Raw genomic sequence first — 22,734 nt, 5'->3', positions numbered from 1 at the left:
ACCGATAGACTTTATCAATTACCACACCAAAATCAATGTAGACAACATCTATCTCCTGACACTCACCAATCACGTTCTTAATTTCAAACTTCCCATGCATATTAGTATTCTCCACACTGATCTCACAGTCCTCAATGTCCATAAACCAGGAAGAGTGGTGCAACAGAAACACAAATTGAATTTTGTCTTTTAAGTGACAGCGAACTGGGTCACTAATGATAGAAAGCATCTCATTTTCTTTATGGCAGGTAAAATATGGATGCACTTTGGCACAAGAAAAAGGAAAATTCTGGTATTCATATTGGCTAGCCCGTTTTTCTCGACAGGCGTTTTATTCGACAAGTAAAAGGACAGGCTAGACCAAAGCTACGTACAACTGAAGAATGGCATACAATGTTACTTTTGTCCGCACCCACTTAGTGTCCACGCTTAGTGAAAATTTGTCGGGATTGCCACAAGAAAATGATACTGTAAATTGCAGAAACAGTGCTTCATCTGTGCATTCCAGTAATTTAAACAGTTTGACGAATTCTGAACAGACCGCTGAACGTTTGTAAGCAGAAGTGTGTTACAAAATGCCACAAAACGTGAAATATTTTTTTTTAAACGATAGTTAAAAAATGCGCTTCCCAGTGGTAACTTTTCACTGACAGGGTATCCTTGAAAGAAGAAAAACAAGGAAATGGTTACTTTCGAGTGAAAGGACTGAGGTTTTCGATATCGTCCCATTGTGACATAATCGCCTCCAGTCAGTGCACCAGGGATCCGACGACTCGAATTTTGCCGATGTTAGGAAACTCATTCCATTGTTAGATGAATCGTACGATCGTCAGGTTCGCGGGAGCTTTACTGCGGAGTGGATTCCCAGCCTGTGCAGGCGAGCAGCTAGTCACGAAGAAGATTTATGTCGCTCATCATTGTGTCGCTCATAGAATGAAATATATCGAACAGTTCAAGGACGGACACCGATTTAATGGAAGGAAAATAATTGAATACTTAATCATTTTACAATTCCCTTATTATCTGTAACAATCCAAGTAATCAAATTATGTCATGTAAGGATGCAGTCTTCAATGGCAATGAAATACGATGTCAATTGACCCAGTCACTCGTCACGGAGAAAGAGACAACGTGCTGGATAACTCAGCAACGTCTCTGGAGAATATGAATGGGTGACATTTCGGATCAGAACCCCTCTTCAGTCTCTTCACAGAGAAGTATCACAAGAGGCGGTTTCACAGTTGGGTAATGGGGGATTGACAAAATCTAAATGATGGACGATGTCATCATCGGACGCGACGATGCTGGCGTGCCTCACCTGTTTCCCAACTGCGCATAATTCTCTGTGGAATGTGTCCTCTCTGATGTCTTTTAGGCAAGAGAAACATACTCGCTTTTCCATTCGCCTCAGGTGGATGTTGTTAGTCTTGAAGAACAGGTAGACATATGGGTTGACTGCTCTGTTGGAAATCATGAGGATTCCGAGGACTGCGATCATTTCGGCGTCTGCCTCGGTTATTGCCCCAAAGGCAACTATCATCTCGATGATAAAATAGGGCAATCCGCAAACTACAAAGAGTATAATAATTACCAAGGTCATCTTCAGCGTCCTTATTCTGGTCCTTGGAATAGAACTATTGAAAGCAATGATTGGAATTGACCGATTGTGCTGGTTTCTGTCACCATTTCTACTTGGCCTGCAATTTTCGATTAGCGACGCTCTCCTCCAGATGGTCCAGAGGATTCTTGTGAGCGCCACACACATGATGCAACACGGAGCTATAAAGACAGTAGTAACTCCATATATCTGGAAATGCCATTTGGGGAACTGGTCAAAGGTAACCAGGCACTTCTTGCTTTCTCCCTGTATTATCTGTTTGAAGACGAAGGCTTGAGGAAATGCGAGCACGAGAGCACAAATCCAGGACACGAGGGTTAAGATCTTGGTGGGAAACGGAGAATCCATCGGATTGACAAGGACGTGGTGCGTTTCCAATGCGATAATCGCTATAATGTTGGAAGAACCAATCAGTCCAAAGGCCTGGAAAACTCCGAAAAGTTTGCAGGCAAGATCACCTGTCAGCCACTCGCCTCCCAACATCTCACCAAAGATCTGAGAAACCAAGGTCATGATAGACACATAGAAGTCCGCAGCAGCCAGGTTTATGACGAGAAAATCATTTTTCCGCCTCTTGCTTTTGCTGCAGCAGATTCTGTGCAGTACTGCTAGGTTCCCAATGAAAGACAGGGTGAAAATGACAGTCACAGAGATAATCCTGATTTGTCTGTTGTAGGACGGCAGTTCATCTACTTCGCTGATATTACCTAACACCTTCGTAGTCCACATTAGCGGAGAGAATAAGTTTGCTTGAACCGCGTTGTCCAAAGTCATCGCCATTTCCATTGCAAGTACTCGGATAATAACTCTATCCTAGTTCGGTGTGAAACTGCTTTCACTGAGAGCGCGCTGGAACGAAAGATTCAACTCGGAAATTCCATCTGTGTGTTATACCAGCGACTTCTGACGACGCAAAGAGTTGTAGTGGCTCAAGTTGGCGGGAGAGCATCTCTGACGTCTTTGCTGTGAGAGGCGTGACTTTCTTTGCAAGTCATTTCACTATAAAATTAATGCATATTCTTCTCACAGACCCCCATTGAAAAACCACGCTTTTGTCACCTCAAGTGACGCTGGTGCAGTGTGGTGTTTAAGATCTTTGAGATAAACAGATCGGTTAGACATGCAGCTGCTTTTTCTTTAATTAAAGATTAAATGTCTTTTGGTGTCTGCAAAAGTAGGCCATTACAGAATAGGCCATTGCTCCAGAAAGGCTCAGCTTTTTAATTTATGTTAAAACAACCACATTTTGAGAAAAGGAAAAATGGACTATGTAACAGCGATATGTGGAGAAAGCATTTGTCTCTGGTAGAAATTTGTTAGCATGATAGTTCATAGTTCACGATTTGCCAATTTAGGTACAGCGTTTAAATTTAATCATAAAAGTCTTTAGCAGAAGTTCTAACTTGGATGTGAGCATAAATATTTTAGCCTACCTTATTTTGCCTAGATATATTATCCTGCATGACTAATTTCTCCCTTGTCATCTATCTAGTTTCTCCCAGTTTTGTCCCAATTATCAGCACTGGAAGAAGGAATTCATTTCAATATTAATCTTGAGTTCATACATTGGGAACACAAAGCAGTCAAGGGAAAATGATGGAAGAAGCACAGAGCCTACCTATCTGCATGCATATCACCCATCGAATAACTACTGTCTCGAAGTGAGCAGAGTTTATGGGTTTCACATTGGTCTTATAGACCATCTCAGAATCAGAGGGGAAACAAGTTATCATTGATCCTGAGTTATCAGGCAAAAGGAAGAATACTTAAAATTGACATTTGGCAGGTGCATAGATAGGAATGCTTTAGAGGGATATATGGGCCAAATGCAGGCATGTGCGACTAGTTTAGATGGGGCATTTGGGCCGAATGGTCTGTTTTCCATGTTTTCCATATAAGATAATTAGGGGATTGGACACATTAGAGGCAGGAAACATGTTCCCAATGTTGGGGGAGTCCAGAACAAGGGGCCACAGTTTAAGAATAAGGGGTAGGCCATTTAGAACGGAGATGAGGAAGAACTTTTTCAGTCAGAGAGTGGTGAAGGTGTGGAATTCTCTGCCTCAGAAGGCAGTGGAGGCCAGTTCGTTGGATGCTTTCAAGAGAGAGCTGGATAGAGCTCTTAAGGATAGCGGAGTGAGGGGGTATGGGGAGAAGGCAGGAACGGGGTACTGATTGAGAGTGATCAGCCATGATCGCATTGAATGGCGGTGCTGGCTCGAAGGGCTGAATGGCCTACTCCTGCACCTATTGTCTATTGTCTATTGTCTATTGTCTATTGTCTATTGACTGAAAAAACTGAAGATAACATGACTGTCAGATTACATATTACTTTATTTACCTCACATGAGCTTTCTAAATTTCCTGACTCCATACTTAAACCAAATGTATGTTCAAGCTCACCTGTACTTGTTCCCACATCTCCTTTCAAATTCGACAGGGGTCTAATTTCTGTACTTTTCAACCTTGAATTTATAAATTATATCCAAGCTCTGCAATTATTTATATTGAATGGAACCTGCATGTTGTCATAAATGATTGCTGGTACATGGGCCCTGACTGATTGCCCAACTGTGTGTTGATTGGTGAGTCAATTTATTCCACTGCATATGGAAACTTTGAGCCAGTGTAAATCATCTATGTGTGAATATCATTTATTGTGGTTGCAGGGAGCATACACTAATGAGTAGAATACTTGTTACTTTGCCTTGGATGAATAATTCATGTTCTGAAAGTTTGACGTAAATTAAAATGAAGATTAATAGCTAATTAAAACAGCACTTGATCTCCTATGTGAGTGAAGCAAAAGCAACAGGAAATTTTGGCTCCAGCCGTGATCTGTTTCTCCTGTCAATATCTAAGACCAGATATTAATTTTCTCAGCTGCACCAATAATGCAAAGTAAATCCATACTAATGATTATTTTTAAATAACCCTCTGTAGGAGGGGTTGATTGGTGTGTTTAAAAGAACCCCTTCAAGCTGTTATTGGAAGAAATGAGAACAACGATTCCCTGATTTAGTTGAGAAGCACATTTCCAACACTATTATTAGTTTTTCCATCTTATAATGATCACTAAGAACCCACAGAGTGCAAAAGCAAACCATAATCTCCACTCTGTACATAAAATCTGGAAATTGTGGGACTTTCACTGGTCCCACAATTAGTTCCTTTATTAAGATCACTTTTATTTTGCCTTTCTCTTTTGTTTTCTTTTATTTTCTTTATGTCATTTTCTTTATCATATTTGCTTTTATTATTTTTGCTTAGCCTTATATTACTTGGTATTGCTAAAGTTATTTGCTACGTTATTTTTTAAATAGGACTGAGAAACCTCACAATATAAAGCCATCTAATAATGCTGTACTATTTATAACTCTGCAATTTCATGAGGTACAGTGAGCAAAGGATATTATTATGATGGCTCACTGGCTGTATTTATAGTGTGATTGCCAAAATATTCTTTGGCTATTGTTATCCAACTGTTTTTGTTTTTACCATTGTTCCAGAAACATAGCGATTTATAGTTCACTCTTTTTGTAGATCTCCAGCGTTCCCTTCTCTCCATTATAGTACATACAACTTTTCAACTGATTTTTATTTGTTAGTTCAAAAATGGCATTTCAATACCAAATGCATTGCATTACAACTTGTCAAAATAATGATGGAAAAGTTAGCCGTTACCATAATGTATCTGCAAATAGTAGAGCAACTTAAGATGAAGAAAAAGTGCAAGATTGAACACATACATATGTTACTTGCCCTGCTACAACAAATTAAAAAATAGTACTGTATTGTCAAAATCTTTCCTTCTGTTTCTGCCAAATCCCAACAACAGACGGCGCTAGAATAACGCTGTACACTGGGTTTTGCAGTGAAGTTCATTTCAGCACCACTCAGTGGTAATAATGAAGTACTACAGGAACTTGGATTCTTCTCTACCAAGCTAGAAATAGTAATGACATCCAAAAAAAGACTAAAAATTAAAAAGTAAGCAAGTCCACTAACAAAATGCGCCAGGTACTGAATTGGAAATGGCGCTGAATGGGCTTACAGAATGGCATTTGATAATGTTAATCTGCCCAGAAAATAGTTTATTTTAGAAGTGAAGGAAACAACACTTTTGATTGAAAATACAGCAACTACTCCCAATAAAAGCATAGTAATTTCTCCAGAAAACCCCAGTGTGGAGGAAAGTTCATGAAAATTAAGTACATAAATTCAACATCATAATTTTACAGCAGAGCAAGTCAACTGGCTGGGAATTTACATTTTTAAATTAAAAAAATACAAAATTGCTGATCAGATGGACCTAGTGTAATGAATGAAACATGTCTGTGGGCCTTGTGGGTAATAATTTCAAGGAAAATTTGATTATTTTGTTCTTTCACTCTTTTCTAATAATTCAAGCAAAGCAAATGATTTAATTTCTATCCAATGTGGAAACATCTTCATCTCGCAGAGGTCTTAATTTTGCTTCTTTTCAGAATACCAATGTATTTCTGAAAAAGGTTAAAACAGGCAGAGACACACGGCATGCAAGTGAAAGCAAAAAACTAAACTTAGCATATCAGATACTTTTCTACTAAAGATACAAGATAATTAAGGTCTCTATTATTTTAATTAGACCCGAGCACGCTTGAAAGCTGTAAACATATCTGTCATTATGTGCAGTTTCGTTGACACCTTTTGCGACGTTTTAAAAAAAATGTTTTGCAAGCAGTGCAATTAACTATTAAATTATTGTAATTTAGTAAATTTATTTTGTTATAAAGTTATTAGATGTCCAAGAGTAGAGATTTATCAAAGCTAGATATTGCTTCTGACTTCTACTGTTAGAAACTGTCAGCAATAATCATTTAGTGGTACCAGAAAAATAAAGCCTGACTAATTTTATTCCTCCTTCTCCGCTTGGGAACTGTTGTCCATTTATAGCATGATGACTATTGTCCTGTATGACCAGCGAATTCAGCACAGTTTAAGGATTGAGTATGGCAGCTTTGCCTTATGATTAACTCAGTTCCACATTTATCACAATGGCAAAATGTTACTTTTCCTGAGAAATGTTAGTGTAATGGATATTGGTTTCATTGAAAGGATCACCTGGCATGTGCACGTAGAAAGGATAAAGACTTTTTGGGTGTTCTTTTAGACAAAACTGGTATAAAATATTGTCTCAGCCATGTTTACTTCTTTCATTGCCAATAAGGAAAAGGGAAACAATTAGATCTTAAAATGCAGCCCTGCAAACTACGTTACACTTGAAACGTTTGTCGTGGTTGCTTTTGGTTATCTGTAGTCCTTTTAGTTAGTACAGAAAAGCAATTTTAAACAGGTCCAGTGTGCACATTTTGTTGCTTTCTGATCTTCATCCTGATCATAATGTTGTTTAATACTTAAGAACTAAATTGCTTGTTTCCAATGGAAATTCTTTTTTTTGTCATGTGATGCTTTGAAAAATCATATTGCTTGCTGGTGCTGCCATCTTTTCCCTGTTGAGTCGGTGAAACAAAAGTAAATTCCTTCAAAAATCCCACTGCCATTTTGCTGTAAGTTGCCTGTGTGGAGTTGAGAACAAATATTTATTCAATGGATCATATTAATACAAAGGGAGATTGTAAATGAAATAGTATAATTCTTACCTACCATGCAAATTATTATTGCATAAACTAAGTTAGTTATGACTGTCCTTGCAGGTAAGGAGTTTACATTCAGCAGATGCTTGCGTCCCATCTTTTCAAAAAAAGAAAGAACAATAAATATTAACAGAATACAAAGGTTCATCTTGTAAATGAAGACATGTGCACAAGATGTATTCTTCCAACATCCTGCTCTGGATTATTGGTGAAGTAAAAATTCCTGCATATGAATCACACATATATTAATTGAGTTGAAACAGATACTTATTTTAAACTATTTGCAAAGAAGATTTAAATTCTCACCATTGCTCAAGGACAATATAGGAGTTCATTCTTCTAATTCGTCCATACCCGTCCAAATGTTTCTAATTTTTGCAAGCCCCTTTAGAATGATTGCTATGATGCACATAGAATGTAAGTTTATCATCATATCATCATATCATATATATACAGCCGGAAACAGGCCTTTTCGGCCCACCAAGTCCGTGCCGCCCAGCGATCCCCGTACACTAACACTATTCTACACCCACGAGGGACAATTTTTTTAAACATTTACCCAGCCAATTAACCTACATACCTGTACGTCTTTGGAGTGTGGGAGGAAACCGAAGATCTCGGAGAAAACCCACGCAGGTCACGGGGAGAACGTACAAACTCCTTACAGTGCAGCACCCGTAGTCAGGATCGAACCTGAGTCTCCGGCGCTGCATTCGCTGTAAAGCAGCAACTCTACCGCTGCGCTACCGTGCATAATTTTTATTGAAACATGCAACCTGTAAATCCTGTGCATGGAATGTTGACATTATATTTACATAAGTAAATTGTATCCAGATTCTACCAAATTGCTACTTCTAACCAGCACCTGTATTTTATACCTCACCTCACCTGCCATACCAGAGTCCGATTCTACACCAGCATCCATATCTAACACATCATTCTCCCACATTTCCACCAGCTTCAATGAGATCTGACAACCAGTCACATATACCCATCCCCACCCCTTTCTGTGTAGGAAGGAACTGCAGATGCTGTAGGGGCATCTTTTTTGTGCGCACTCCTTTCTGCTTTTTGTGGAAGTGCTCTTTCAATGACACTTTGCTTCACTCAAAATATTCATAGTCTCGGGTTCCACTGAACTTTCAAGAAGAGATTTCAAAAGATACACAATCCTCTGAAGAAAGAAATATCTTACCTCTGTCCTAAGTGCCAACCGAACCTTATTTTAAAATAATGATCCCTTATTCCCGATTCTGTTAGAAGTTGAACCATTTGCATCCATCCTATTAAGGCCTCAAAAAATATTTTATGTTTCAATCAGGTCCTCTTTCATTCTTCTAAACTTTAGCAGTTACAATCCTAACCTGTTCAACCTTTCATCATAAGATAACCCATCCATTTGTGATAATTATCTAGTAAACCATTTTTGAACTGCTTCAAAATATTGTTAATATACTTCCTAAATAAGGAGACCAATATTATTGAGAGTTTTTCAGAAGTGGCAGCTCATTTAGTTGATTACTAGACCAAGTGGACCCTTTGGGCCCATTCCTCGCAGAGGGGGGACAGGGAAAGGGAGAAGGTGCCACTCACCTCGGACCCGTGGTGCCAGCGCTGCAGCCAGAGCGAGCCGTGCTTCCAAAGCCTCTCCTGTATTGGTCTAGGACCCTTACCCCCCCCACTCAATCCCCCTTATCCCCCCTCCTCCCACCCACTCACCCACTCCATCCCCCCTACCCCCCCTTCACTTCCCCCTCCCCTACCCCCACCCCTACTCCCCACCCCCAGTCCCCTCCCCCTTCACCCCACTCCACTCCCCCCCCTCCACCCCCACTCCCCACTCCCCTCCTCCACTCCCCCCACCCCCAGTACCCGTCACCCCACTCCTGTTCCTCAACCCGGGCATCATTCAGACTCCCCACATTGCCCTCCCCTGCAAGAGATTAATATATATTGAAAGATATACAATATAACATTTTATATTCTTACATTATTAAATTTTAAGTATTACTAGACCAAGCGGACCCGTTGGGCCCAAACCTTTCCTGCATTGGTGCAGCACCCTCTCCTCTCCCCCTTCCTCCACCCCCCACCCTTCCACCCCTCCCTCCACCTTCCCCTCTCTCGCTCCCCCCTCCTTTCACGCCTCCCTCCCCTCCTCCACCTCCTCCCCTCCCTCCCCCCTCCGCCCCCCTTCCTCCCCATCCACCATCTCCTCCACCCTATCCCCCCCTTCCTACCACATCCCTCCGCCCCCTCCCCCTTCCCTCCCCCATCCCCTTTACCCCTCCCCATCCTCCACCCCTCCCCCATCCCCCTCCCCCCCTCCCCTCTACCCCCCCCCTCCCTATCCCCCTCCTTATTCCACTCCCCCTCGGCCCAACCGTAGACCCGTTGCCGGGTGGGGAGTGCCCCCATGGCCATGGGCGGGCAAGGGGGAGACAGGGAAAAGGCACTGACCTCGGCCCCATTTCCCCTGCAGGCCTAGCGTGGAGCAAAGTGCCTCCTGCAGCTCGGCGCAACCTGCGGCGAGTGGTGGCGACAGCATGGTCCCGTTGCCGGGCGGGGAGTGTCTTCCGGGGCCGTGGGTGGGCGAGAGTGGACAGGGAGAAGGCACTGACCTCGGCCCCATTTCTCGTATGGGCCGGGCGCAGTACCCCATCCCCTGTGCCCTCCTCTCCTCCTCCCCCTCCACTGTCCTCACTCCCCCTTCGGCCCAACTGTGGAGCCATTGCTGGGAGGGGAGTGGCGCCATGACCGTGGTCTTGGGCGGGCAAGGGGGGACAGGGAAATAGCATTGACCTCGGCCCCGTTTCTCCTGCTGACCGGGGCTGAAGCCAAAACCAAAGCATCTCCTGCAGCTGGGCTGTGATTGGCAGGGACGGCCATTTTGTGGATCCTCTGCCTTAGCCTCTGTGGCCCGTTGCACCATGGGAAGAAGGTCAGGCGCGGGGCACGCCGGGACGGGCGCTGGTCCTCCCGGGGAGGGGGGGGGGGAGCGCATTTATTAAAGTTTATAAATTGTTTTTAAAAAGTAACAAAAGTGGGTTTATTCACCCAGAGGGGAATGGTGAGTAAGGTGGGCCTAAAATTGCCATGCTTTCATGTACCGCTTTGGCAGTGTCAAGCCCCAAACAATTTTCATGCACAAACTTCTTGCTTTGTTTTTCTCTTTCCTGAATCCTTTCAAAGATGTCCATTCACCTTTGCTGGTTTGCTGGTTTGCTGGTTTAACAGTGCTAGCAATCTCACCTGCTAGGATATTGATTTCATGTCCGCTGCTGCATAACCAATCTGATTTGGACAGATCTTGCTTTCCCCCAGAAATGATTCCAATGATACAAAACTCCTACACTGCATTTCTCTCCAGTTTTCCCTCTTATGCTTTATCCTTGTTGCCACTTAGCATTGGAGTAATCCTGAGATTGGTACCTATGTGATCTTGCCTTTTAACATCTTTCCTTGCTCCTTAGAATCTGTTAATTGGACCCTTTTAAAATAACCATTCCTTCACTTTTAGATGCATCCCCTCAAAGAGCAATGTGCCTACCAATAAAGTCCACAAGAATGCAAATTTCTTACCGGAAGGCATGTTTCGACTTGTGCTTGGGCTATCATCGGCTGGTGGGAGCTGAGGTGCAGGTTCGCCATTTTCGGAAGGTGTGGGGTCCGTAGAAGTTGAGGTGTTGATCTGCTGAATTTGAAGATATTGGTCATTCCATTAGCAAGCTCCTCATCATTGTGCAATCTCATGACTTTAGACATTACGTTTCTTGATCTTTTTAATACTGGTTCTCTTTTCTGTGATGAAATAAGATCAGACAGTGCATTTGTGCATATAAAATCTGTCATTGCACTAACCACGTCAGCAGATTTACTGCAGGCATTCAAGCCTGATTTCTTTCAGTACAGCAATAGATGTGAATATTTACAGTGATGTTTGCACTACTGTGTAAATATATGTAATATTTTGTGAACACTGATATATTGTGGTGACTACATAGTTCAAAGAAACCTTTAATATTTAAATGCCATTTTATTTTAGAAAAGTTTTTGAAATCATAAACTTTCAAAACAATATAATACATGTTTAAGTTTCAAAAGTTTAAATCCATTTTCTGCAATGCATAAACATAATACAATACGAAGCTTTTTCCAAACATAATTTAACTATAAAAATTGAGATTTTAATTCAGTTAATTATCCCATAGGTATTGTCCATTTAGAATCTCTGACAATAATCAATGGTTAGAGAATTGTTTGTGTTTGTATTCATTAATGGAAATCTGCTTTCTACAGCTCATTCTCTATTCTACTCCATCAACCCCGAACACTGGCATATTCATAAAATCAACATTTCAGCTGATTTAAGGTGAATCATGCATTATTTCTAAAATCAAGAACAAATATTAATTCTATCCATCAAACTCGAATGCCGTATTTCCATGGGAGATTCACTGCCTTTCAAGCACAAAAAAATATGTGTGAACCAGTTTTACCTAGTTTTTGAGATATCCTTGGATCCCTTGTAATGGCAATTGGCAGAGAAATACTGTACACAAGAGTATTCTTAACTCCTGATTTTATTTTCCATAAAATTATCACCGTTGCAACTATTAGAATGGATTAGCTTACAATACTCCCGAATCTGTTTGGTGTAGACAAGGTTACATTATCTAACAGGGTCAGATCTTAAGATCAGTCAGGTTCAAGGTCAACACATTTGGCCACAGATTGAAAAATGAAGGCTCATATATTTTTGTGGGCGATAAATGGCTTCACCACCAATATTGGGTATTTCAATATTCCTCATACTAATAACTTGCATGTAATTTAATTAAAATTGTGAGAAAATTAACGTAGCTAGGAGGTGTTATACACCACTACATTTAATTTGAAAAAAATGGCAAGAATGATAAGCATTATAGAAGTAATGTTAAATCTATACAGAGAAACATAGAAACTAGGTGCAGGTGTAGGCCATTTGGCCTTTCGAGCCAGCACCACCATTCAATATGATCATGGCTGATCATCCAAAATCTGTACCTAAATTGGCCTCCACTGCCTTCTGTGGCAGAGAATTCCACAGATTCACAACTCTCTGGGTGAAAATGTTTTTCCTCATCTCAGTCCTAAATGGCCGACCCCTTATTCTTAAACTGTGACCCCTGATTCTAGACTCCCCCAACATCGGGAACATTTTTCCTGCATCCACCCTGTCCAATTTTCTAATAATTTTATATGTTTCTATAAGATCCCTTCTCATCCTAAATTCCAGCGAATACAAGCCAGTCGACCCATTATTTCATCATACATCAGTCCCGCCATCCCGGGAATTAACCTGGTGACCTACGCTGCACTCCCTCAAAAAGCAATAATGTCCTTCCTCAAATCAGGGGACCAAAATTGCACACAATATTCCAGGTGCGGACTCACCAGGGCCCTGTACAACTGCAGTAGAAACTCCTTGCTCCTAAACTCAAATCCTCTCCCAATGGCTTTCTTCACTGCCTGCTGTACCTGCATGCTTACGTTCTGTGACTGATGTACAAGCACACTCAGGTCTCGTTGCACCTCCCCTTCTCCTAATCTGACACCATTCAGGTAATAATCTGCCTTCCTGTTCTTGCCAGAAGAATGGATAACCTTACATTTATCCACATTACACTGCATCTGCCATGCTTCTGCCCACTCACACAACCTATCCAAGTCACCCTGCAGCCTCTTAGCATCCTCCTCGCAGCTCACACCGCCATCCAGCTTTGTGTCATCCGCAAACCTAGAGATGTTACATTTAATTCCCTCGTCTAAATCATTAATAGACGGTAGAAATAGGTAACTGCAGATTTTAGTTAACACACAATATTTGTGCCTGACCTGCTGAGTTAGGTACCAGCACTTTGTGTCCGTAATGTTCTATCTATTGACCATGCTATTCTAATGTTCAGACTATTTTAGGCCGCTCCGGCAGCGGCAGCGTGTTCGCCCGCCCCGGATCGCGGGGCTTGGGTCGCGGACATTTCACCGTCCGGCGCGGCCTAAAATAGGCCGCGGGATTTTTCTCTGCTGGGCGGGGGCTTCAATGTCGGGAGCCACGACCGCCCCGACGTGCAGCAACAGCTGCAGCGTGTTCGCCCGCCCCGGATCGCGGGGCTTGGGTCGGCCCGCTGCGGACCGTCCGGCGCGGCCTGGAACCACAACAGCCTGACCGCGGGAGAAGACGGCAGGGGAAGGGAAAAGACATTGTGGCCTTCCATCACAGTGAGGAGAGGACTGGAGGAGACTCACTGTAATGGATGTTTCTTTTTTTGTGTGTTTTTGGGGTTGTGTAATTTGCCTATTTTAATGCTTTATTGTTTAATCTGCCTATTTTAGTGCTTTTATTGTTGGACTGTGGGGTGACTGAATTTCGTCCAAAAAACTTTTTTGTATGACAAATAAAGTTATCTTGATTCTCTTGAATCTCTTGAATACATGTGGGCAACAAAATGTTTTGTTTTGTTAAATTACCAAACAGTGAAAGGCTTGGATAGAATGGATGTAGAGAGGATGTTTACACGAGTGGGAGAGTCTAGGACCTTAGGTCACAGCCTCAGAATTAAAGGACCTTCTTTTAGGAAGGTGATGAGGAGGAATTTCTTTAGTCAGAGGGTGGTGAATCTGTGGAATTCTTTGCCACAAGAAGGCTGTGATTCTGATTAGTTCAGGTGTCAGGGGTTATGGGCAGAAGGCGGGAGAATGGGGTTACATAGAAACATAGAAACATAGAAACATAGAAAATAGGTGCAGGAGTAGGCCATTCGGCCCTTCGAGCCTGCACCGCCATTCAATATGATCATGGCTGATCATCCAATTCAGTATCCTGTACCTGCCTTCTCTCCATACCCCCTGATCCCTTTAGCCACAAGGGCCACATCTAACTCCCTCTTAAATATAGCCAATGAACTGGCCTCAACTACCTTCTGTGGCAGAGAATTCCACAGATTCACCACTCTTTGTGTGAAAAAAAACCTCATCTCGGTCCTAAAAGACTTCCCCCTTATCCTTAAACTGTGACCCCTTGTTCTGGACTTCCCCAACATCGGGAGCAATCTTCCTGCATCTAGCTTGTCCAACCCTTTAAGAATTTTGTAAATTAGGGTTAGGAGGGAGAAATAGGTCAACCATGATTGAATAGTGGAGTAGACTTAATGGGCTGAATGGCCTAATTCTGCTCTGATGACCTTATGACCTTAAGTGGAAATTGACATTTTACACATTGTTTTCATTGGTAAAATATGTGGTGACATAGAAGAAGTATCAAATCTGTGCAGAATAGAATTGAACGGTGGTGAATTAATGCCTCAGGTCAGTACTGCCACATAGCTCATTTTCTGTATATCCTCTGTCGGCTGGGATTTTGTAAATACATTGAATTTTCAGCTCAGCAAACAGATGGGTAGGTGCAGTGGACCATTTGTCTGATTCTGAAGGCTAATTCTTAAAAATCTTGAATACTACCCTAACCTTGCATCTTGAGTCCCTGGAGGCATGTTCCAGTGAGAAATTCATTTTGATGTTGCATGATTGTGAGATTCATATAACACTTCGCATTTGGATACATGGTAATGATTTTTTCAGAAAATTAGATGTAATTTTCCCTTGACCAGATGGGTGCAGTGTTCAGTACATATTGAGTGCAATTGACAAGTGTGCCTCGAGCTGAAACTCAAAGCCCAAATGGTGGGATCCAGAGCAATGAATCAAAAACAGGTTTATTTTTCTGTTTTTAGCCTTGATGAGACTATTTCTGAAAGAGACATTGGAGGAGGTAAGAAGGGGTGAATTCTGATGTTAAAGAATTTGAGAGAACACAAGAACACTAGGAACTGGCCCAACACAACTGGCCTCTCAAGCCTACCCAAACCATTTAGTACAAACATGGCAGATCTGCTCAAGGCCTTAACTTCTCTTCTGGGCCCATTGAGATAGCCCTAAATTCCACAATCTTTCACAATCTTAAGCATGTACCTATATCCTCTTTAAATACTTCCACTCGTCCAGCCTCCACAACCCTTTGAAGTAGGGAATTCCAGAGATTAACCACCCTTTACATCTTCATTTTAAATAATTGTCTTTCCCCTTTCATTGAATGCTCTTCCACTGGTGGAAACATCACAACATTTGTCCTGTCATGCACCCATAAGATCTTGTACAAGATCATTGTTCATTCCTCTAAATGCCAAAGATTCAACTTCTTTAGACACCAATGATAACACAACCCTCTCGCCCCAGTAATTAGCCTAGTGAATTTCTTTTGGACAACCTCCAATGTTAGAATGACCTTTCTTAAATATGGGGACCAAAACTATACATGATTCTTCAGCTATGGCCTCAACAAGAGCGGCACAGTGGTGCAGCTGGCTGAGCTGTTGCCTCACAGTACCAGAGACCCCGGTTCAATCCTGACCTCAGGTGCTCTCTATGTGGAATTTGCATGTTCTCCATGTGATCGCATGGGTTTCTCCAGGTGCTCCGGTGTCCTCCCACATCCCAAATACGAGCGGGTTTGTGGGTTAATTATCCACTGTAAAAATTGCCCCTTGTGTGTAAGGAGCAGATACGGAAGTAGAACATAAATGTAGTGTGAGTGGGTGGTTGATTGTCGGCATGGACTTGGTGGGTCGAAGGGCCTGTTTCCATACTTTATCTCTAATACCTTGCTCAATTGCAATAATATGTTCCTATTTCTAACTCCTAACTTCCTTCCAATAAAGATTAATAAGCCATTTATCAATGTACAGAAGAGTTAATGTACATGATATATGCTTTGCAGACAGTCCTAATTTATACAATACAGAAACAGGGTCTTGGCATAAATTCTCCATGTCAACCAAAGTGTCTACATAAGCTAAACCTATTTCCCTACATTTGGTCCTTATTCATCTATGTCTTTTCTATCCATGTACCTGCCCTAATGCATTTAAAACATTATAATTGTACCCATCTTTCCCACTTCTTTTTGCAGCTGATTCTGTGTAGCCACCACATTCTGTGTGTAAAAACTTGCCCCATATGTCCTCGGTCTTTTCCCTCTCATCTTAAATCTATGCCCTCTTGCTCTTTTCTGGGAAAAAAGACTTTGATCTTATTTATGCCCCTCATGATTTTGTAAACCCTTATCAGGTGATCCCTCACATTCCTACACTCCAGTGAAAACAGTTCTGCCAATCATTGTAATAGAGTTATACAGACCAGCAATAGACCCTTTGGCTCAACAACCATGCTGACCAAACAGAGTAGGTCCCACTTATACTTCTTATAACTCATGCACTCTGGTCCTGACAATATCCTTGTGAATCTTTCCTGCATCCTCTCGAGCTTAATCTCAACCCTCCTATAGTATGGCTACTAGAACTACACACAATATCCCAAATGTGGTTGCACCAATGTCTTGTACAGCTGTAACATAATTACTCTACTCTTGCACTCAATGCCCCGATCAATGAAGGAAAGTATTAGTTCTACCACGATATTCTACATTTTTTCCTTTCTCCTTTTGCATTACCTGTTGTAATATATGGTACTCATGTATACTACATTGCCTTGTAGTGTACAAACAATTTTTCATTGTATCTTGCTACATATAATATTAATAAACCAATACCTTCTTCACCACTCACTCTACCTGTGTCGGCATTTTCACAGAACTGTTTATTTGTATCATGTCTCTCTCTCTTTAACATTCCCCAGATCTCTGTCACTCACTCTGCATCTCCTGCCCTAGCTTTCCTTCACAAAATGAATCATTTTGCACTTGCCTGAGTTAAATTCCATCTGCCCACTTTCCCATTTGATTTAGATCCTGTTGTAACCTTTGACACTTTCTTCACTCTCCACATCATCAATTTTGATGTTATCCACAAACTTATTTATCATGCCACCTACACTCTAATCTAGATCGTTAATATATATGGCAAACAACAAAGGATCCATCACCAATCACTGCAGCATACCACTGGTCAAGACCTCTAATCTGAGAAATAACCCTCCACTACCAGGGTGACACAGCGGTAGAATTACTGCCTTACAGCGCTAGAGTCGCCCGTTCGATCCTGACTACGGGTTCTTGTCTGTATGGAGTTTGTACGTTCTCCCCATGACCTGGGTGGGTTTGCTCCAGGATCTCTGTTTTCCTCCCACAATCCAAAGACATATAGGTTTATAGGCTAATTAGCTTGGTAAAATTGTAAATTGTCCCTCATGTGTGTATTGGTATTGTGCAGGGGTTCGTTGGTCAGAGCGTCGGAGTGGACTCTGCAGGCTGAAGGGCCTGTTTTCATGCTGTATCTCTAAACTAAACTAAACAAAACTACTACCAAGCCAATTTTGTACGCAAGTAGCTGACTTGCCCAGGATTCCATGAGTTCTAACATTTTGGAACAGGCTACGATGCAGATTCTTAACAAAGGGCTTGCTAGAGTCCATATAGATAATATCTATTGGCCTGCCCTCAACAATTCCCCAGGTCACCAGAAATTACTATTGAGACCACGTGTCCCACAATGGTTTTATCTATTCCCAATCTGACCTTTCTGTCCTGGGCCTCCTCCATTGTCAGAGTGAGGCCCAGCGCAAATTGGAGGAAAAGCACCTCATATTTTGCTTGGGCAGTTTACACCCCAGCGGTATGAACATTGACTTCTCTAGCTTCAGGTAGTCAGGGAACCTCTCTATCCCCTCCCCCTTCCCAGTTCTCCCACTAGTCTTCCTATCTCCAACTGCATCCTATCTATGTCCCCAATAACCTTGCAGATAATGTATAGGACGCCCTCCTTAAGAAAGTACTTTTACACAATTATTGTGAACACATAGATTCACATATTCTTTATGTTACTGTCAGTTATTGATAATTTAAATAACTATACAGTTTTTTCATTCAGCTCAAGTATGTTGTACCTGTGATTGCACCAATGATGTCAGATTTGGAAACTCATCCTTGGCCTCCTCTACAATGCCCAATGCTGCCCGTTGGACGACAGTAGCTGTGAGATAAACAAAAGATCGCAGAAAGTTTTCTCAAGCAGATTAGAAGAGAAATTTGCATGTGACATTAAAACGTATACTAGTGCAATTTGAAATAATCATTTTAACGTTGAATATAGTTTAGATGGATAAACGTGCCAGATTTTAAATATACGATGGACAATAAAAACTTGAATTTTGTAAGGCAACAGAAATTATGGTAAATAAACAATAAACCAAACCGCATAGGAAGAAAAAAGATTCAGTTGTGTAGGAAAATAACTGCAGATGCTGGTACAAATCAAAGGTATCACAAAAAGCTGGAGTAACTCAGCGGGTCAGGTAGCATCTCAGGAGAGAAGGATTGAGTGACGTTTCGGGTCGAGACCCTTCTTCAGACTAATGTCTGGGGAGGGAGCGGGACAAAGAAAGGATGTAGTTGGAGACAGGAAGACAGTGGGAGAACTGGGAAGGGGGAGGGGAAAGAGAGGGACAGAGGAGCTATCTAAAGTTAGAGAAATCAATGTTCATACCGCTGGGGTGTAAGCTGCCCAAGCGAAATATGAGGTGCTGTTCCACCAATTTGCAGTGGGCCTCACTATGATAATGGAAGAGGCCCATGACGGAAAGGTCAGACTGGGAGTGGGAGGGGCAGTTGAAGTGCTGAGCCACCTGGAGATTATATTATAGATGAGGCTCTCACTCGGCCCTCCTCTATATCCCGCAGCTCTGCTCTTGCTCCCCCGCTCCCAGTTCGTAACATGGATAGAGTCCCCCTTGTCCTCACCTTCCACCCCATCAGCCAGCGTATACAACAAATTATCCTCCAACATTTCCGTCACCTCCAATGGGATCCCACTACTGGCCACATCTTCCGATCTCCTCCCCTTTCTGCTTTCCGCAGAGACCATTCCCTCCATAACTCCTTGGTCCACTCGTCCCTTCCCATTCTGACCTTTCTGTCATGGGCCTCCTCCAGTGCCATAGTGAGGCCCACCAGAAATTGGAGGAACAGCACCTCATATTTCACTTGGGCAGTTTGCAGCCCAGCGGTATGAACATTGACTTCTCCAACTTTAGATAGTTCCTCTCTTCCCCTCCCCCTTCCCAGTTCTCCCTCTATCTTCCTGTCTCCACCTATATCCGTCCTTTGTCCCGCCCCCCTTGACATTAGTCTGAAGAAGGGTCTCGACCCGAAACGTCACCCATTCCTTCTCTCCTGAGATGCTGCCTGACCTGCTGAGTTACTCCAGCTTTTTGTGATACCTTCGAAAAGATTCAGTTGGTGTGTTCAGTTGGTAAAATGGTCAATGTGTGTTTCTTTGTAAGAGCCCATAAAAGTCAATTTGTCAGAAGTAGTATCGGAATTGTTAACCTTTCTAATCACTTTTTAGGTGGTGATTAATTTGTGATATATTTAAGGATTTTTCTTCTTAACAAACAAAAACCTTTAATAAAAGACAATGACATGATGCCACAAATATGAAAGTTGTTAAATGTTTGAATAAATTAAACCAAATATCTTCATTTGTTTGTGAGAAAAACCATAATGGAAATATTAATTGCATAACTTGTGACCAGACATCTTTCTGTTCCTAATAATATGAACATAAAGCATAAGTAGGCCAATTTCTCCCTCTCTCTGATTCACTGATCTTACACCTCTTTTCTGCACTAACATATATACTGTGATTCCATAACTATTCCAAGATGAATTGGTTTTAATTTTAGTCCTATTAGATCAAACATTAAGACGTTCAATGCAGAAAATGTCCCTTTTCTAAGTTTTCACTTCAGGACAGCATGTTTCTTTGCATTTTTCCATTTATCATATCAGTCACTTCAGAATCTATTAAACCAGGAGAGGTTTGAAGCTTTGGACCTTTATCATATAAACAGTGGACTGAGACTCCCCAAACTAATTTCACATAGATCCTGTCAAAATAATCCTTTAATTCTATTAATCTGAGCTGGATTTGGGCAAAAATTTAGAATAAAAATGAGAATCTAACCCCACTCCATCCCTGCCATCAAAGTGAATAAAACTTCATTTTCATTTAACTTACCATGCCCTGAAAACTTAGAGAGAAGCTCACCACATAGCCATCCAATAGGTCTTGTGAACATGCTAGAGTCAATTCCAAAGGGCCTTCCCAGGAGATGAGCACGCTGTCACAGTAAAATGATCAGTGGGTGTTTAATAGTAAAGACTTAAAAAAAAGATTACAATGCAGCCCGAGGGTGCCTTGTGCTTGTGGCTGAGCCACTCCTCAATGCAGCAATGGGTAATAATATCAGTCCATTGTGATGCAGGAGCAGCTGCTTGAATGAATATAACAGTAACTCAAAATGTTGCATGTTTATGGGTTAAAAAATTGCGCTGGTTTCCTCTGATCTAAAAGGTTGTGAGTTCAGTTTTTGGCTGGGATTTAAATTTCATAATCTAATGTAAAAGCGAAGAATTAGTGCAGAGTTAATAATTTGGATAAAATGCTAAACTAAGATCTCTGTCTGCTTAGGAAGTCTTAGGTGAATTCTAAATGTGGTAAAGAGAAGATAATGAGATGGATTGAAGATCCTTCTCACTTCAGTTCTACCTCTTAAGATATACAGGGATGAGAACATTTATTGATGTCATGATAATACCAAACTGTGATTCAGGAATTACATTAGGAGGAGGACAATTCTGGGAAAATGTAGAAGAGGATAACATGCAGATTTAACCCACGTTTTAATCAGATGGCACTTGCTCCAGGATTGAGTGCTTAGTTTAGGTGAGCAATGCAACACTGAAGGAATGCTAAGTCTCTTGTTTCAGGTCCTAAACTTTAAGTGAAACACAGCAGCTAGATGTAAAATGGACATTATTGTTCCTATATTGAAAGTCGAGAATTAGACATTTTGGCAGAGCAATTTCTACCAAGAAAGTAATAGTGAGTTATTTTCTGCATGTTGTGTGGTGAAGGAACTCCCACCGCATAGTTATGTGCAAAATTTCAAAATGTTTCCTGCCAGTGGTGACAAGACAGTGATATATATTCAAACCAGCAAGCTTTGTAAACTTCCATTAAAACAGAAGAGTGCAGCACCAAATCTATCTCACACAAAGTGAAAATCTTATAGTAAAAGTGAAAATTGTAGTTTTGTTAAGCATGATTAACTGGAGTTCTCTCATAACCATAGGTTTTCATTTCTCTCAAGGGTTGGATTATGACTGAAAGTTATGACCAGGAAACCTTTGACATACAAACGTAGAAACATAGAAAATAGGTGCAGGAGGAGGCCATCTAGCCCTTTGAGCCAGCACTGCCATGCATTGTGATCATGGCTGATCATCCACAATCAGTAACCTGTGCCCAACTTCTCCCTATATCCCTTGATTCCACTAGCCCCCAGAGCTCTATCTAACTCTCCCTTAAATTCATCCAGTGATTTGGCCTCCACTGCCCTCTGTGGCAGAGAATTCCACAAATTCACATCTCTCTGGGTGAAAATGTTACTTCTCACCTCAGTTTTAAATTGCCTCCCCTTTATTCTAAGACTGTGGCCTCTGGTTCTGGACTCCCCCAACATTGGGAACATTTTTCCTGCATCTAGTTTGTCCAGTCCTTTTATAATTTTATATGTCTCTATTAGATCCCCTTTCATCCTTCTAAACTCCAGTGAATACAAGCCTAGTCTTTTCAATCTTTCCTCATATGACAGTCCTGCCATCCCAGGGATCAATCTCGTGAACCTACGCTGCACTGCCTCAATTACAAGGATGGTCCTTCCTCAAATTAGGAGACCAAAACTGTACACAATACTCCAGATGTGGTCTTACCAGGGCCCTATACAACTGCAGAAGAACCTCTTTACACCTATACTTAAATCCTCTTGTTATGAAGGCCAACATGCCATTAGCTTTCTTCACTGCCTGCTGTACCTGCACGCCCACATTCAGTGGCTGGTGTACAAGGACACCCAGGTCTCGCTGCACTTCCCCCTTACCTAACCGAACACCATTGAGATAATAATCTGCCTCCTTGTTTTTGCCACCAAAGTGGATAACCTCACATTTATCTACATTATACTGCATCTGCCATGCATCTGCCCACACACTCAACCTGTCCAGGTCACCCTGCAACCTCCTAACATCCTCTTTGCAGTTCACACTGCCACCCAGCTTTGTGTCATCTGCAACGTGCTAGTGTTACTTCTAATTCCTTCATCCAAATCATTAATATATATGGTATTTAGTTGCAGCCCCAACACCGAGCCTTGCGGCACTCCACTCGCCACTGCCTGCCATTCTGAAAAAGACCCGTTTACTCCTACTCTTTGCTTCCTGTCTGCCAACCAATTCTCTATCCATGTCAACACCCTACCCCTAAAACCATGTGCTCTAATATTTCTCACCAACCTCCCGTGTGGGATCTTATCAAAGGCTTTCTGAAAGTCTAGATACTACATCCACTGGCTCCCCTTCATCCATTT

General features: G+C 41.8%; 2 protein-coding genes across 2 annotated transcripts; both read right to left on the bottom strand.

The window, feature by feature from the left end:
• Positions 1 to 371: 371 nt before the first annotated feature.
• On the bottom strand, positions 372 to 2,404 carry LOC144592445 (putative G-protein coupled receptor 150). The gene has a single exon (XM_078397032.1). The coding sequence runs from the start codon at positions 2,402 to 2,404 to the stop codon at positions 1,208 to 1,210; it is 1,197 nt and encodes a 398-aa protein (XP_078253158.1). The 3' UTR covers positions 372 to 1,207.
• Positions 2,405 to 7,014: 4,610 nt separating this feature from the next.
• Positions 7,015 to 20,385, bottom strand: LOC144592264 (spermatogenesis-associated protein 9-like). Its single transcript, XM_078396792.1, has 5 exons — positions 20,325 to 20,385; positions 18,193 to 18,278; positions 10,837 to 11,055; positions 7,265 to 7,351; positions 7,015 to 7,176 (listed from the first exon to the last, which is right to left on the bottom strand). Exons 1-5 carry the CDS (start codon positions 20,383 to 20,385, stop codon positions 7,015 to 7,017), a joined length of 615 nt encoding a protein of 204 aa, XP_078252918.1.
• Between the last annotated feature and the right edge of the window lie 2,349 nt (positions 20,386 to 22,734).

This window comes from Rhinoraja longicauda, chromosome 3, assembly GCF_053455715.1.
Source record: "Rhinoraja longicauda isolate Sanriku21f chromosome 3, sRhiLon1.1, whole genome shotgun sequence".
Classification (NCBI taxonomy): Eukaryota; Metazoa; Chordata; class Chondrichthyes; order Rajiformes; family Arhynchobatidae; genus Rhinoraja; species Rhinoraja longicauda.
The sequence above is the reverse complement of the archived record's forward strand: the minus strand, read 5'-3'. Positions and strand labels throughout refer to the sequence as shown.

Excerpts from the sequence above, each read along its gene's own strand:
- LOC144592445 (XM_078397032.1), bottom strand. The coding sequence starts at position 2,404 with ATGGAAATGGCGATGACTTTGGACAACGCGGTTCAAGCAAACTTATTC.
- LOC144592264 (XM_078396792.1), bottom strand. The coding sequence starts at position 20,385 with ATGTTCACAAGACCTATTGGATGGCTATGTGGTGAGCTTCTCTCTAAG. Across the intron at positions 11,056-18,192 it reads CATCATTGGTGCAATCACAG|AAAAGAGAACCAGTATTAAA; the intron begins GTACAACATACT and ends ATTTCATCACAG. Across the intron at positions 7,352-10,836 it reads AAGTCGAAACATGCCTTCCG|ATGGGACGCAAGCATCTGCT; the intron begins GTAAGAAATTTG and ends TTTTTTGAAAAG.